General features: G+C 38.5%; 1 protein-coding gene across 1 annotated transcript in view; it reads right to left on the reverse strand.

Annotated features, from left to right (window-relative positions):
• The window catches only part of tenm1 (teneurin transmembrane protein 1), a 188,429-nt gene that overhangs the window by 45,133 nt on the left and 127,057 nt on the right, over positions 1-16,239 (reverse strand). The window contains exons 19-22 of the mRNA XM_055016602.1: positions 15,537-15,680; positions 13,695-13,947; positions 12,902-12,922; positions 6,473-6,705 (exon numbers count right to left, since the gene is read on the reverse strand). Coding sequence (XP_054872577.1) covers positions 6,473-6,705; positions 12,902-12,922; positions 13,695-13,947; positions 15,537-15,680 — 651 coding nt within the window. The remainder of the gene's footprint in view (positions 1-6,472; positions 6,706-12,901; positions 12,923-13,694; positions 13,948-15,536; positions 15,681-16,239) is intronic.

Here is a 16,239-nt window from a genome sequence, read left to right on the forward strand (position 1 = left end):
TAAATGATCCACAACACGATCGATCAGGAACTAACGGCAAGTCAGGCTTTCTACGTTTCTTCGCATCAGACAGGTGAGCGGTCACACAGAGTCCTGAACTCCATCACAACTGTCGGGATGTTTTTATTTTACTATTTAGATAAATCCCCAATCACACACAGGCAGAATTTTTAGTCTTTAAGAAATCATGAATAAAGTAGCCTATTAATTATGAGGACAGTTTGACAAGGGTGCTATTAGTTTAGATTTAATCTTTTAGTCGGTTTAAACTTGTGTGTATGACAAATATCTTGTGGTTTTGATGGCTCCCTCCATTACTGTGGTGGATCTGTCTGAATGAAAACATGAGGAACTTAAACGTAGATAACAGATTGATAAAGCAGCAGTGTTACGGATGCCATGTCTGAAAAGGGCTTTATAGCAGGACAGTTTACAATTTCATTTATCAGACACTTTTATCCAAAGCGACTCAAATCTGAGACATGAGGTCGGTAGGCAGGGCAGCACTAAAGACCTTGCCTAAAGGTCCTCACTGGACAACTGCACCCTGACTGGGATTTGAACCACCAATCTCCTGTGCCAAAGTCAGGGGTGCTAATCATCCAGCTGATGGATGAAATCAAAAGGCAATATATATAAAGGGTAGTTAAATTAGGAGGACTTGTAAACGTACATAAATATGACAAATACATAATAAGAAAGTCTAAAATATTAGTCTCTGAAATGTGAGGATGCTTTCAGGCAACAAAAAACCCCTAAATGAAATCAATATTTGATGTGAGTAGCCTTTAAAAAAGTTCCAGGTCTCTAAGGTACCCTTATGCACATTTTCTCAAGTTACTTGGCAGGTATGGTGTTCCAGGCATCTTGGAGAACTTGTTACATTTCCTCTGTGGATTTAGACTGTTTTATTGTCTCCACAGTGCTAAGATCACCACTCTGTAGAGGCCATCTGTTGCACGACTTCTTGTTCTGCTTCTTGCTCAAGATAAATCTTTATAAAAATCGAAGAGTTTAAAGGTGCCAACACTTTTTCACAGTGTAGCCGGTTTGTATACAGCATAATAAATAAATAAAGCGCAGCTGAATTAAATATCTCATCACTGGGGTCGTGATGATATCAGTGTTTCAGACAAACTGTTGCACTTTGTGTAGGTATGTTTTACTGGACAAAAAAATCAGTAACCCCAGCTTCCCTGAGGGTCATGATGTCTTATTGATGACAGAAGTCAGAGGAGACCCGAAAGACTTTTTTCATCTAACAGACAGGGCAGAACAAAGGAATTGACGTACAATAGTTGGGAAGACACATTGCTGGACTCCTCTCCTGTCAGCTAATAAGTAAGAGTAGAACGATTAACCAATTCAAATCGACACTCCGGGCTTAATGTCAGAAATATATGTGCATTAATTCAAATGGTTTGAAGTGGGCTAAAGCTGGGACTGAATCAGAGCTGAATCTGCAGACTTCTCTGCATTAGAAAAGCTTAATATGACAGGCGTATTCTGGTTTTAAGTTTAGTGCCTACAAGTGCCGTTCTCCCCTGTAAGTCAGGGGAAGCCATGCTTACCCTGTTAGTCGAGCTATTATTGTCATTTTAATACAAAGATCAAGTTTCCCTTGTCAGAAGAACAAGATAAACATTATCTGCTTCTTGTGGGTGGCTATTAGCCACTTTTACTGACAATTTCTTCAAATTACAGAAACAGAGTCCCTTAGGACTGTAAAGTGTACAAATGTTGGTCAATTTGTGTGCTGTAGTGAGCTGCTGCGGGAGAAGATTTTAAGCCTATTAAAGGGGAGCTTCACCGTAAAACAAAATCAACTGGACATCTAGTTAACTGAATGGATGGTTTTAAAATCTGAAAGTGATAATTAAACGTTTATCTGGAGATTTTACAATAGAATATATATATATATATATATATATATATATATATATATATATATATATATATATATATATATATATATATATAAATAAATAATAAAGCACTTTACAGATATAGACTGAAAAAGAAAAGAAGGACAGGCAGGAAGAACATTTATCAAAAGAAGACTGGTCAATCCAAACATGGTCAATGATTATGAAAATAAATTAGTACAACAACCCTAGATAAATGAATAAAATGCATCATCCAAGTAAGGAAAGGAACAAGTAGAATAAAAGAAAATATAGAAGAAAACCATAAATACCAGGCTAAAAGTGATAATGACAGTGGTAATAGCAAATAAGTAAAATAAATATGCAAATAAATAAAGGGTAAAAAAGAATAACATGAACAATATAATAAATACACTTTAAAATATAAATTAGGCGATAAAATTAAAAAACAACAACAGCAACAACCCTAACCCCAACAACAATAATAATAGTAATTCTTATCATTATTATTGATATTGTTATTATTACTGTTATGAATATCATAATAAAGAAATAGAAATTAAAAAATGTGTTCTTCATTTCATATTTGGTGATGTCACATAATTCACCAAATATCTTTACCCACCTTCAATTTGATATCAAGCTATGCTCAAATTAAAATAAATGGATGGTAGTAATGGGGAAAGATTTACATGTTTGAATTGGGAGCGTTAATATCACCTGACAAGTAAAGATGGTGGTCCGATTGTAGAGTTAGCTATTTGAGGTAAAGATATTATAATGTTATTTCAATTGAATTACTTTGATTAACATGAGGTATTTGCGTTGCTTTGATTTTGAGGCACTTGCGCGTCATAATTTAAAAAATACATAAACAGAAGTATTCTAAGTCAAATATATTCAACAGAATTATGACCTGGATAGCAATGCCAACAGATAGTTACAGGTCACAAAGCTGGTCTTAACAGTATTTCCAATATGGCATCGAATCAGTCGGAATGAGTGTGTGTGCAGTACAGTCCCAGTGGGCTGCTGCATCAGTGGACCAGTGGACCATCAAAATAGCCCATAAACATTTTACTGGCCCTGTCTGTCTCTTCACTGGTCCTCGCTTTGTGCCTGTCATTCGGGATGTGCGTGACAGCATACTGCATGCGTGTTCGTAACGTAATCAACCTTCACTGACCCGAACCACACACCTGTACTGCTGTGAATGGTCAGGAGGAAATTAAAAAAAACAGAGCAGGAGACGGACAGCAAACCCCGGAATAATGTACTTTTGTCATGTTTGCTTGTAATTCCTGTAATTTTCGGCTTTGTGAATAAGTCAATGCAACACTGAATGCCCTGCTCTTATATAAACGTACATAATCATACAAACACAATAGACCTGTTTTTTTCACATTTTGACTTGTTATAGCAAGAAAAGCATGGGTGCCCTAAAGCCAATAATAATGGCCTTATTTTATTCAAGTGTGCGTCATCAGACATTATAACTGGAACACCTGAATGGACTGTCAGTTATTATTATTAGTCACAGGTGCGCTTTTCCTACTGTGACATGGCGAAGTTCCTGCAGTGGAAAAGGTCCAGCACTTTGGCAAACAACCTCCTTTTTAAAAAATGTTTTAATATAAAAAAAAAAACAACATTTTGTAACTGTCATTTTTGAAGTTAATCACATAGGCTAAATTAAGTAATTACCTTTAAAAGTAACTTTGGCAAACAATGATAATCACAAAAATTAGATGAATAAAGAGTGGAGAAAGAAAGTAATAATGTTGCCTACTAAAAATCAATTTAGATTTTAAAAAAAAATGCTAATGGCAGGGCGGAGGAAAAAAGGCACCGCCAGCATGAATCCATCAATCCATCCTAGCTTGCCAGGCTGCTTGGTGGGAATGTGATGTGGTGTTTTTGTGGCAGGACACAGTTGGATCCTTCAACCAATTAAGCATTATTTTAGTGCCATGGGATATCTAAGCGCTACAGTGCAAGTGCTATTTTACAAATTATAAGAGAAACAAACTACAAAATGATTGCCTCTTTAGTCAAAACTCAGCACAGGAAACAGTCAAAACCAGAATACTTGGGTAAAGTTTACACTTAAATAAAATAAACTTCTCTGCCACAACAAAGGAACACTGATCATCTCATAGTAGCACCATGTTCCATGTTGAAATGTTGAGTCCTGGTTTTCATGTGGAGGTTATTTTGACACGTACCATCTACCTAAACATTGCTGCAGACCATATACATGCTCCATGGCAATAGCACTTCCCCAGTGTAACCATGTCACCAGCTGGTTCAAAACCCCTCGACTCTGCGTTGTGTAATTTTTGTATACAGAACTCGGAAGGCTGAGACGTCTTCTTTGAGCCGTTTCTTCTCGTGCACGCCTCTCAGGAACTGACAGTCAATTTTACACAATTATTCAATATTAAAACAAGGTAATAATACACAGTGTGTACCTGGTAAATATAAGAAAACCTCTACTCAAAAATCTTACATACATGTGAACACACTCCTATGAAAATCCGAATAGATAATAGTGTACATATACTCATCAAATACTATCAAGAAAACAACCATTTATGAGCCGTGCTGTGCTCCACAAGCTACCTTGTGCTCACCTCTCGGGAACTGACAGTGTGGCACCAACGCCAGTTACACACTACAGCTCCAGAGAGGGCGCTTTTGAGCCAACAACAATAAATGAAAATCAAATTACAGCAAGTGGAATTATTTGTCATATATGCGCTGTTACACCAGCAAGAAAATGAGCCCTGCAACATCGCAAAAAAGCTTGAGGCGCAAGACTAAGACCCCAGGCCTTTGACCTGGCCTACAAACTCCCCAGCTCCCAATCTCAGCATCCAAAGGCTCCAGCATCCTGGTGTCAGACACCATAAAACACCCCAGGAGGTCTCATGTCAGCATTAAGGGGTCCTATGCAATATCACACAGGCAGTTTTAATGTTGTGGCTGATGTATACTGTGTATATGTATACTGTCTAATTTAATCACAGAGGAGTCTGACAAAACACAACATTCGTTCACTGTGTGTGTTATCCAATAATTAATTATCTACATATAATGGAAAAAGTATAAAATCTGTTTGGGTGGAAACAATTTGTGTGAAAAAGGGAATTAATCAAGCTGTTTTCTTTGACTTCATAAACAGCAGTCACCCATGGATAGACAACACAAGAGAGATTCATGACATTTTTTAACCCTCTGAACTCCAAAACAGCATGTTACCTTTTAAAAAACTCGCAAAATTACACTATTTATCCAAGCACGAAACTGTGAAATGAGAAAAAAATCATTGGAGTTTCAACTTCCTTGTGTATGTCTTGAAAAAGTATTCAAATGTAATCCTACGATCATATTTCATCAAAATTCCTTCATTCTACTTGTCTAATTAAAAAAGTAAGAAAAATAAAGGATTTGCATTAACCAGGTTTTGTAAGGAACAAGACATTCTGTGCTTTTCGGTGCAATCGTGAAGCAACTAATAACTCATCCGCAACCAACAATGTGATGAAAATTCTGAGAGCTTTTAGCTCCATTGCAGGGTGTGTTTGCACAGAGCAGAGAGAGTTTAGTATGGAAACAAATTCAGAATGAAAGCAGTAAAATATCTCTCTAGGTTATCTAGGATCACTGTATTTTTTCGCCAATATTCTTAACACCTGTGGACACTTGGAAAAATGCTGTAAATGTTGATTCTAAGTCTTTTCAGTTTTTGGTAAATAATTAATCAAAGAAATTTTGCTGTTTTCTTTTTTATTATTCATTGCATTTTAAATTTGTTAAACTGCACAAAAGATAACTTTGAGTTCTCTCCACTTCTAGCCATGTTTGTGCTGTTTCCACAGAGATGCATGATTGTATATTATGCATTGAAAAATGAGCCCACAGTGAGTACAAACATGACAGGATCAAAGAAGCGCCCAGAAACTCCTTAGGGTTAAGAGGGTTACTGATCCATGATTGTAAGTCTTGTCACAAAGTACTGTCAGCACCTTGGAATGATACATTATGGTAATGCAACCACGTGTAAGGCCTTTCTAAGGTGATCACAATATTGTCATTTGAAAAGATGATATCACCCTCCCATATGGATTACCATTTTTCAAATGCTATACTTCCCGGAGAAAAATCTTCAAAGCACACAGTGTCTCACAGCCAGTTCCAGAGTTATCAAAGTGCCTTTTTATGAGATCGTGATACCAGTGTGCCCCGTGATGATCTCAGAACTGATACTTAGCACAGCGCACTCTGCCAAGAATGAAATGGAGAGCTGGGGGTGAAATACATGCAAACTACTTTACTTAAAATGTTGGTATAATGAGCTGCCTCGGTACTAAAGTACTGACCTTCACACAACTAGGCAAAGCTGAGTCCTGCAGCTAGGCATTGCTAACTCTGATAAATATCGATCAGTGAGTACTGTTCACAAATCTATATATATTAGCCTGGAAATGATAAATGTGATAAATGTAATTCATGCCCGTGGCTACAGCAGCTGTTTCCTGCCTGAGAAAGTGAGTTCTTCAGATCTACTGTGTATATTATCTTACCTCTGGGGTTATTGAGTGCAGCTTCGGTGGCCTTCCTGCCCTCTCCACAGTGGCTCTGGTCAAAAGGTAGACACTGCTCCCCCGTGCCGGCTACTACCTCAAGGTTACGAGATGGATCTTTTGGCTGGCCAAGGTTCCTCACCCGGTAAACTCTGCGACTGCTGGTGTCGGACACGTACAGAACTTCCCCCATCGGGTCCATGGCCAGATAATACTTATGTGCAGGGCTGGTGCTAGTAAGAGAACAAAGGTAATTGAAAATAAAGCAACGCAGATTCAGTGGTAAAGATGCATTACAGTGCTTTTTCCTAAGACATGCAATGGTTCACAGCTGGCAGCTGTTTTTTTTCTTCTACGCGCCCAAAGCTGCATCACACTGCAGTTTGAAGTTATACTGACAGAGAGACTAGCCTACTTTTTGGAAAATTCTAATATTCCTCAGTGCTCATGGCTAGACAACACCATCAGTTGAGGTAAAGGTATTTAGAGACAATCAGGTCATCCTAGAGAATAGCATTAGTGTGAGAGACTCCAGGAGTAGACCTGTGCCTGCACTGAAACAACAAGATTAATGTCTTCTAATTTCCATGGTACAGATGGCCACAGTCACCGCAGCTGAATAGAAGTTCTAAGTGATAATCTCATTGTTAGCACTGGGCATTAGTATAGTTACAAAGTATTCATTTCAAAGTATTAAATCAGTGACTAATATGTTCCTTGTATGTCACAACTAACATTAATCCAGTTTGATAAAGGTAACACAAGCTAATGTCAACATACTCCTTCAAAATACTCCATTTTAACTGCAATTTAGATTCTATGCCAGTAGAAAAACACAAATCCTCACAAGACCACTGCAAGCCATCCTTCATAAACAGAAGTAATCCTGTTCAAGAGGAAAGCGCTGCCCCTGGATCCACACGCCAGATAACGCTCTGATAAGGTGCTACACTTTTCTGCATTATTAGAAGAGACGCTATAATACATAAACCTCATGACAGCTTTTCATAAAATCTAAAAGATGTAACACTACAAAATGATCTTAACTAATTCCTTCTTTTAAAGCCAGTGTTTCCACGGGAGGCATACCAGAATATGTGGATGTTTTTGACATAAAACTGAATTTGAATTACTCCCACTTCAAAATTAGACACCTTATTTCTTGAGCTTTGCAACAGAATAAAATATAACTGGAGCAAAGGAATGGAATTTGATTAAACACACATGGCCAAAAGTATAGGTACCATTCCACTTAATTAAAAAAAATACAATTTTCTCTGAAATAAGCTTGCAAAAGCAACTGGAGTCCATCATTCTGAATTCCATGTTTGACAGAAGAGTGCTTTTTATTTAGATGTAACACAATATTTACATATTTATTTGAACTTCTGCTACATTTCTAGTACTTTTTTCAACACAGCTGGTTACAAAATGCTGCAATTCTTTCCATCTTGATGATGTTTCCTCCCAACTGTGACTTTCGGCTCTTTCTATAGATGTTCAATTAGATTAACATCAGTCTTCACAGCAGGTATCTGCAGAAAGGTTCAGTGTTACTTGGGTGATTTTAGATGTAAGTTTTGGATCCTTATCCCAACCTGTGACTGAAACAAAGCTCTCTTATGCTGGTACAGTATGTTTCACTCCAGAAGGCCTTGATTATCTGCTGATTTCACTGTGACCCTGCACAGATTCAACACAACACCGCTGAGCATCCTCCATGCTTCACTGTGGAGATGGTGTCCTTTGTATTTGAGAGCTCAATTTTTCCTTCTGTGAGCTAATTTTGTTTCATCTGCCCAAAGGATGTTCTCCCAGAAGGATTGCGACTTGTCTACATGCATTTTATCAAACACAGATCGAGTCTTTTTATGTTTTTCTTGCAAAAATAAGCCCTTCCTGCTTCTTCTTTCATTCAGAAAGTGAATTTTGGTGCAACCAGACACTGTCGCACCTTAATCTTAGAGGTCAAAAGGAAAGCGGTGTCCTGTTTTGAAGTTTTCTATGTTCTATTTCCAACATTTGAACTATCTTCTTGGTCAATTTAGTGCAAGTTTAACTCTTGCAGATTCATCCAGGGAGGTGGGCTGGTTCCCAATGGACCTTAAACCTCCAAATAATATTAGCAGCAGTGTTTTTGAAAAGAGAGGCTCATCTCCTCTGGCAACTCTCTTCTTCACCTGCTCTTGTCCATGTTCAGTGTGATAATGATACCAAACAACCCAGCGAGCACTTTTCTCCATTAAAACAGGCTGAATGATAGATTTTAAAATTGAAGACACCTGTGATGCTAATTGAAGACAGCGGTCTGCTTGAAATATCACTAGAATCCGTTTATTTATCACCACTTTTCAGGTGCAGCAATAATTCTGTCCGGGCTATTTTAAAAGATCTGTGTAGAATAAGACAGAATTCAGATCCTTTCACAGCTTCTTTGTTGTCAGAAGCATGCAGGTCTGTCTGTGTGCCTTTGGTTTGCCGTATATGAATGGAACATTGCTTCAATGAGGTGTAAAAGGGCACTTTTGGACATGTCTGTAATGCTCAAATTTGCTTTATTTACTAAGGAAATAAAGAAGAACCGATGTCTCTTTATGTTCTAATGCACACCGGTATAGTGCTCAGTACAAAACCAGCAGTATCCAGAGACCCACAATTGCTTACAATGAAGCCATGAGGATATTTTTGTGTGAGCTAAGATTTTACAGTGTTAGTCAACTGTTCGTGTGCATAAATGTACCCACATGTCAAGCGGCGAAATGGAACCTTATGTATAAATGTATGTGCAGATTGAATAAGGCAGAGAACCGTGTGAATCTCACCAAAAGCTGCATAGTTTCATCAAGTTTCTGCAATCCGACACCTCTGTTGCAAGAACGCTTGTGCATTTAGAGAAGGGGCTATGCTCATCACACCTCTGTTTTTGATTTTTTTATGTGCACTTTATGTGTATGCATGACGTCATCTTTAGTTGTTACATTTATCGTCTTTTTATGTAAGACAGTCCACAATACAACACACTAAACTGCAGCAGGAATAAAACGGGAACAAGAACATGGAGTGGCAACAACACTGAACAAAGAGCAAACATAAACCAAAGGAAATCCATATAGCTGAATTTGGCCTAAACTGAAAGACTCACAAGGACACATTACATCTGTGGTTCTATTAGTTATTGTCAGTTTATGAAAGGTGCACAAAACACTGGGAGCTTATTCAAGAGAAGCCTCAAATGTACCGTTTTCTATATGCAGGATGGACCATGGAATTATTTACTTTTCATGCTCTTCATATGAAACTGTCTTTTGTCGTGCCTCAGGCTTACAGTATGAGCCCGCTGTGAAAATTGACTTCATTTACCCTTGTATTGACTGTGAGCCGTATAGAGTACTTTGTGTAGGATGAATGGCAACGTGGGCATGCAGCTGTACAGAGAAGTCTTGACTTTGTACATATAGTCTGCAGTTCATTAATTCATGAAACCTTTGATATTGTCAGGCTATTGTGTTGCATTATTCAGTGTTGAACACAGTGATCGCAAAAGAGAAAAAGGAAAAAAAAGTGAGAGGGAATTTAAATTTTACACTTTGAACATTGAAACTAACTGAGTTCCAAGCAATTACTTTGTAGCGTGAAATCCAATGTCAGCCGGGTCTGGTCAAAGGCCTTCTGACAATTAAACTCGAAGACACGCCATTAAAATGTTCTTTTTTCCTTTTTTCCATAGTTATTCAATGAAAAATGTCTAACATGGGAAATTACAATGTCAAGAAAAATATTTCTATTGTCAGGCTTTTGCATAGTCTTTCTTAATTAAAATATTTTTCCCACCTGAAACCTTTTCTGGGGGACTAATCATTCCCTACAATTTTCTGTTTGCTTTGGACAGCAGATGTATGCTGTGAGACTGCTCTATAGCACCAAGTTTTACTTTTAAAAAAAGAACATTTCCATTTGATGTAAGACTGAATCTTCCCACAACCCAGAGGAAAAAAAACCAAAACACTGCAACATAGGCAAGGGTGCTGTCAGTCATCTAGTCCATTAAGTGCATAACTGTTTACAGAGCTCAGCTCTGAACTGCACATACATAATTTAAACTTGATCCTAAGAGAGTTATTCACCGAGTTTCAAAATGTGCCACTGCTCAGTGCAGCGTATCATATCTGTTGGGCCTCTGGAAGCTACCACAGGCTTTGCACGGTGCATATAGCTGATTACAAATAACTTCACCTGTCTTTGTCTCAGTTAGATGCTCACTATTCTGTATACATTTATCCAGTGGAAGCAAAATGAACAATAACAACCACTGCACAAACATTCCCACTCTAGCTTCTCTTGATCCCTGTGCACATAATAACAAAACCATGATCAGAGCTGATGGACACACTGATCTAGCTGCTCCTCACTGTCTGAATCGACCGTCTGGGTTCTCAGACAATATTGTATTGAGGACTTCCTCACCTATTTGCTTTACTCCTCACTCAAACTCTTGAAGGGGAAGAATAGACGGTGGTTTCACGTTGAGTACTTCCCATATTGTCTCCCCCTCAGAGAGCACCTTGTTTTGAAGCCCTGTTGGCTGATAGGCACTTTGCTGGGAAGAATGCATAGTGAAAAGCTTTGAAAGCTGAATATGGATGAATAATTAATGTATTTGACTTAGGAGAACAATAGTATAGAATAAAAGAGAAACACTAACATGCTGCTAACAGTAAAAAGCTGCCGTGAAGAAAAAGATGCCGGAACTAAAGGGGAAACCTCCAGGGGAAGAAAAGGGTATTCAAAGAGCCTTCAGAAGAATCCAGTTCATATGGTGTAGAACCTGCATTTGTGGTTCCCAACCTTTTTTCTCTTATATTGCCCCTCACACCTGCAGGATGAACTCAGGAACCCACTTTCATCTTCCAAATGTGTTTTTTGAATTTATTTCAGGGTGAAATTTAACAATTACCAACATAAAAAAGGCTATAATAGTGGAATTATCTTTGTCACACAGCTGAACGGTCACTGGTAAGGCTGATTTATTTCAGTTTGCATTTGCACTACAACAAATGGCAGTCATTAGGCATTTCAAACATTTATACTTTGTGCAAAATTGACCATTTATCCATTGCTTTAAGCTCACTGTTTCACCAATTACATTATTTTTCTTAAATCTATTCGAACCATTTGTCCATATATGAGCCACTAATTAGCTGATATAGAAGATCAATTATCCATTAATTGTGGCTCTCTTTAAACTAAACATCATTAATTTTTGCTAGTTAATACACATCGTTATGCACTGCTTATAGCTGTCTGATATAACCACTTATCCACTTAAGGCTAATTTAATCTTTTATCCTCTGCCTTTAGAGCTCTGGCTTGCTGATTAGAAGGTCAGGGGTTCAAATCCTATTGTTGAGCCTTTTAACTGGGCTCCGTATCTTGGCTAACCCTGTGTTCTGACCTTAACTTCCTAACAAAGCTGGGTTATGTGAGGAATAAAGAAGCTGAAATGTATTCGTGACGAATCAGAACTTCTTCTTCTTCAAGGTTCAGCTGTATGTGTTTTAGTCTGCTGTTTTTCACGTCCACGTTCTAGGTGATGCATCTGCATCAATATGTATTTTTCCTCCAAATGAAACTGTAATTTCTACACATCCAAATGACTACAGCTGCAGAAGAAGAACCACTGGCTTAGGAGAAATTAGCATGATTTGAATATTTACACATTTACCGTGCATGCATACATATATAGACACCCATCCACAAAGTACAACCATGAACACCCAGTCAGGTTATCCTTTTTCCACGGCCTGAAACTTTGGCATCGTAGAGATACGGTATCGTGAAAAATCCTCTGTGTTTTCAAATCGGATAAAGCCTGTCTTTCGCTCTCACAAACGCCCACAAGCACACACACGATCGGCCCGAGATAACCCACGACACCGTCGCACACGCAGACAGACACACAAGCAGCGGCGAACACTCAAACCCTATAACATCTGTCTAATCTTCTGTCAAACACGGTGTACTGAGCTCACACCACCAATCATTGCTCGGGGCCAGGGACGACGGTGAGGCCATTCCAGGCCTCAGGCTTTTAGCCCGGCTCAGGAAGTGAGTGAACCGATGCATCCTCCAAACAGACTTTCAGTAATCCTCTGAAAAATGAAATCCTTGACATTTTGGCTGTTTTCCAATTTACAAATTTAATATCGGCCAGCAAAATTTAAATGCAATCATAGTAAATGCAGATTTCGTCTGCGGTGTGCACTTCGGGGGGGAAACTGGGTCAATGCAATTTACAACAAGCAAACCAAGGCAAAGTGCTGCGAGGTATTTTGTAGCATGCCCTGTCTTTTCTCTTGACACATGGCTTTGTGTGCACGTATTAGTTTCGTGTGGAGGTGCATAGAGGCGGTGTTAATCACCAGTTCTCACCTGTGTCTGGTGTCCCGGTTCCTGATAATAAGCCATAAAGGAGCATTTCAAAGGGAGAGAAGAGAAGGTAAAAACAATTATTTATGATGCAAACGAGAGTCACTCAGAATTTCATAGGGTACTACGACTCAATTTTCTGCTCATAAAGTGAGATTAGGGTTGATTTAGACGGCTGTATTGTTTCACATTAAATATTAACCTAAACAGGAAGATTTTTTGGCATTTCCTCCCAGAGGACAGGGAAGTATCAAATACAGACACGGTGAAGCCTCCGTCTGAACCAGAAATATTTGTCAGGGATACAATAATAACAGCGAATGAGAGAGTAAAGTTACATAAGGAGAATACTTTACAGGACAAATGACTGTGCAATCCCATCGAGATTCTACGCTTGAGAAAATACAGAAATAGAGAATGTAGTGCCTGCAGCGTAGTAGGAGATATCATCGTCATAATCCGCCGAAAAAAGTATCTTTGTTTCACAGCAAAGACTCTCAGCTGCTCTCACATCCTAAAGAGGTAGATTAGAGGCTGTGATGTCTGAACCTCACACACTCTGCCTCTGCATGCAGACAAACTTCACAAAGTATTCTACTGAGATCAAACAGATCACAACCGCAGATGCCAACCAGAGCTAATGCCACACTAATCCATATCAGCCCAGCTAATTTTGTTTTAATTTTGCTTCAGTCAATCCAATGCACAAAATCCCACCATTTCCCAAAGTGGGAGATCCCTACAGAGCACAGTCTCATCTTGTGACAAGCAAAGCCAAAGAGATCATGGTTCTCACTTGAGTTCCAGTATGGTTCTGGTGTATCCATCCGGATGGACCCTGCGGATGAAGTTGAAGTCCCCCACGTAGAGAGAGCCATCAGGGCCGCTGGCCAGAGCCACAGGGGCAAATAGCATCATGTCCCGAGCCGCTCCACTGCAGCTTGGACCACAGGGGACGCTCCGGTAGAAACCATTCCCCATGACAGTGCCGATGACCGGGGGCTGCTGGGACAGGAAGACGTTTTCCCCGTTGCCTTTGTGGAGGATTCCTGGGGAGAGAGAAGTGCAATGAATACCCTAACCCTTTAAATCCAAATTTTCTTTTTTTTAAATTCACTGTTGACTCATTTTTCACATCAATACAAATTCTCACACCTCTATAAAAACAGCAGAAACCTGGCTAGAAGAATAGGGACAAAACATACCCACCACAATTTAAAACAACAAAACAAAAAAGAAAAAACAACTTAGATTTATTTAATTACTTTACAAAAAAACTAAAACAGAATCAACATTTTTTCAAGTTAAAAATGCTGTGATTCTACATACTATAGATATCAAAAGGGAAACTGGAGCAAAGAGAGTTTAATTCTCATTTTGAATGAATTCTGTCCAAATGAACATATATACTTTGCCTAACTTCTCAGCTAAAAGATCCTCTAATATATATATGTGTGTGTGTGTGTGTGTGTGTGTGTGTGTGTGTGTGTGTGTGTGTGTGTGTGTGTGTGTGTGTGTGTGTGTATATATATATATATATGTGAGTGTGAATGTATATATGTGTGTGTGTGTTGAAAAGACCTCTGAGCTTGCATTGTGATAAAGGCGATCTTTTTAAACTTGAAAAAAATGTAGGGAAAAAGAGAAAACAGTTTTTGATTGATTTTTTTGACTACTGGAGTCAAAGGTTTTTACAGAAGACATTTAAAAAATCTCTTTCTATCTTTTATTTTTTTCTTTAAAAAATAGATTTTTCACCATGTTTATAGAAATGAAATGTTAGCTAGCTATGAATAATATATAAACAAACACTCAACTGTATAAACCTTCAGAATATAGTTAGATATAAAAGTGGAATGTCATGTTTATGTAAGTAGTATTGAAGTGGAGATTTCTGGCTCAAAGTATGAGAAAAAACTCATTTTGACGAGGACATATTTTAGGAAGACCGTTATTTACACTATTTAAACTAACACATATTACTATAAAACCTCCTCAGTTTTTTGGATTAAGAGCTGTGTGTAGTTTTTGTTACAATGTGTATGTGATACATTGTCTCATTAAATATGTGCTAATTTAAATAAAAGTCCAATAGATAAAGTTTTGTAAAAGAGTAACTTTTAAAAAGACTTTTGTGTAGGATGTAAAAATTGATCAGTGAGTAGAAGAACAATGTTTTAGCTCATAGCGTCTTGCCTTCAAATTTACAGCATCTTCCACGGACTTTAAGGAAGATAATAACTGTGTTTCTTGGCAGTATGATGTTGACTCACCTGAACCTTGTATTTTTACTATCCTTACTTCAAACAGTGAAATGGAAATAAGTCTTGAAATTTTTTGTGTTGTTGCTGGCAGTATCATTTTATACCCCCTCAAAACAATCAGATGGAATAAATGCAATTTTCATGTGGCCTTGTTATCCTTTTTGTTTCAAAGTCACAGAGAGCAGAGTTTCTGTGTTGCTTTCCAAAAAGAGAAAATAACTAAATTAAGTTAAATTCAGTTCAAGTCAGTCCAATTCAATTTGTGCTTGTGAAAACACAGCCAGCCTTGTTGTGCCAAAAGCAAATAAAATGCGGATAAAAGAAAATAGTATGTGTTTTTGTGAGGCTACTTTGTGTCATGTGTGTCAACCCACCGCTGCGGATGTTGAGAGCGTGGTGTTTGTCCAGAGACCAGCCTCCGAGGTTGGAGGGAACCAGCTCAAATCCCTGCATCAGGGCCGTCCTCCTTTCCCATTGGACAACACCAGGACATGACTCATACTCGTAGCCGACTGATACTGTAATACAAGCACATACGCACACTTGACGTTATGCAGTATCCAACAATAACTACCTACAAATCTGCTGATTTTGACACCAGACTATATGTGAAACTATTTGTAAGGAACCCAGCAGCCAGACTTCACACACCAGCTGACACTTCCTCCCCTCCAACATCTCTCTAAAAAACTGTATTGTATCGAGTGGTGAGACAGATGAAAAGCCTGTAGCGAGACCTCATCAGTGTGTGTGTTTGAGAGAGATCAGTGAGGAGTGGAGGCGTAATCAGGAGGAGCCCGTCTTCATGAAGGAGCCCTAGAATTAGCTGCTTGGCCTCTTGGTTATAATGATACGCTGTGCAGCTTCCCACTACGACTAACAGCTATCAACAGATTTTTTTTTTACTTGGCAGGATTATATATGTTTTAGAAATTTACCACTTGCGTTATGTTCCGAGGCAGCAGGTGATGGAGCTGTAAGCAGCAGTAGGAACGCACAAACACACTTACATACATGATGCAAAATGTCATCACATGCAGAGAAAGATCCAAGCATGAAGTTAGGGCTGGGCGATAC

This window comes from Amphiprion ocellaris, chromosome 13, assembly GCF_022539595.1.
Source record: "Amphiprion ocellaris isolate individual 3 ecotype Okinawa chromosome 13, ASM2253959v1, whole genome shotgun sequence".
In the NCBI taxonomy this organism is placed as follows: domain Eukaryota; kingdom Metazoa; phylum Chordata; class Actinopteri; family Pomacentridae; genus Amphiprion; species Amphiprion ocellaris.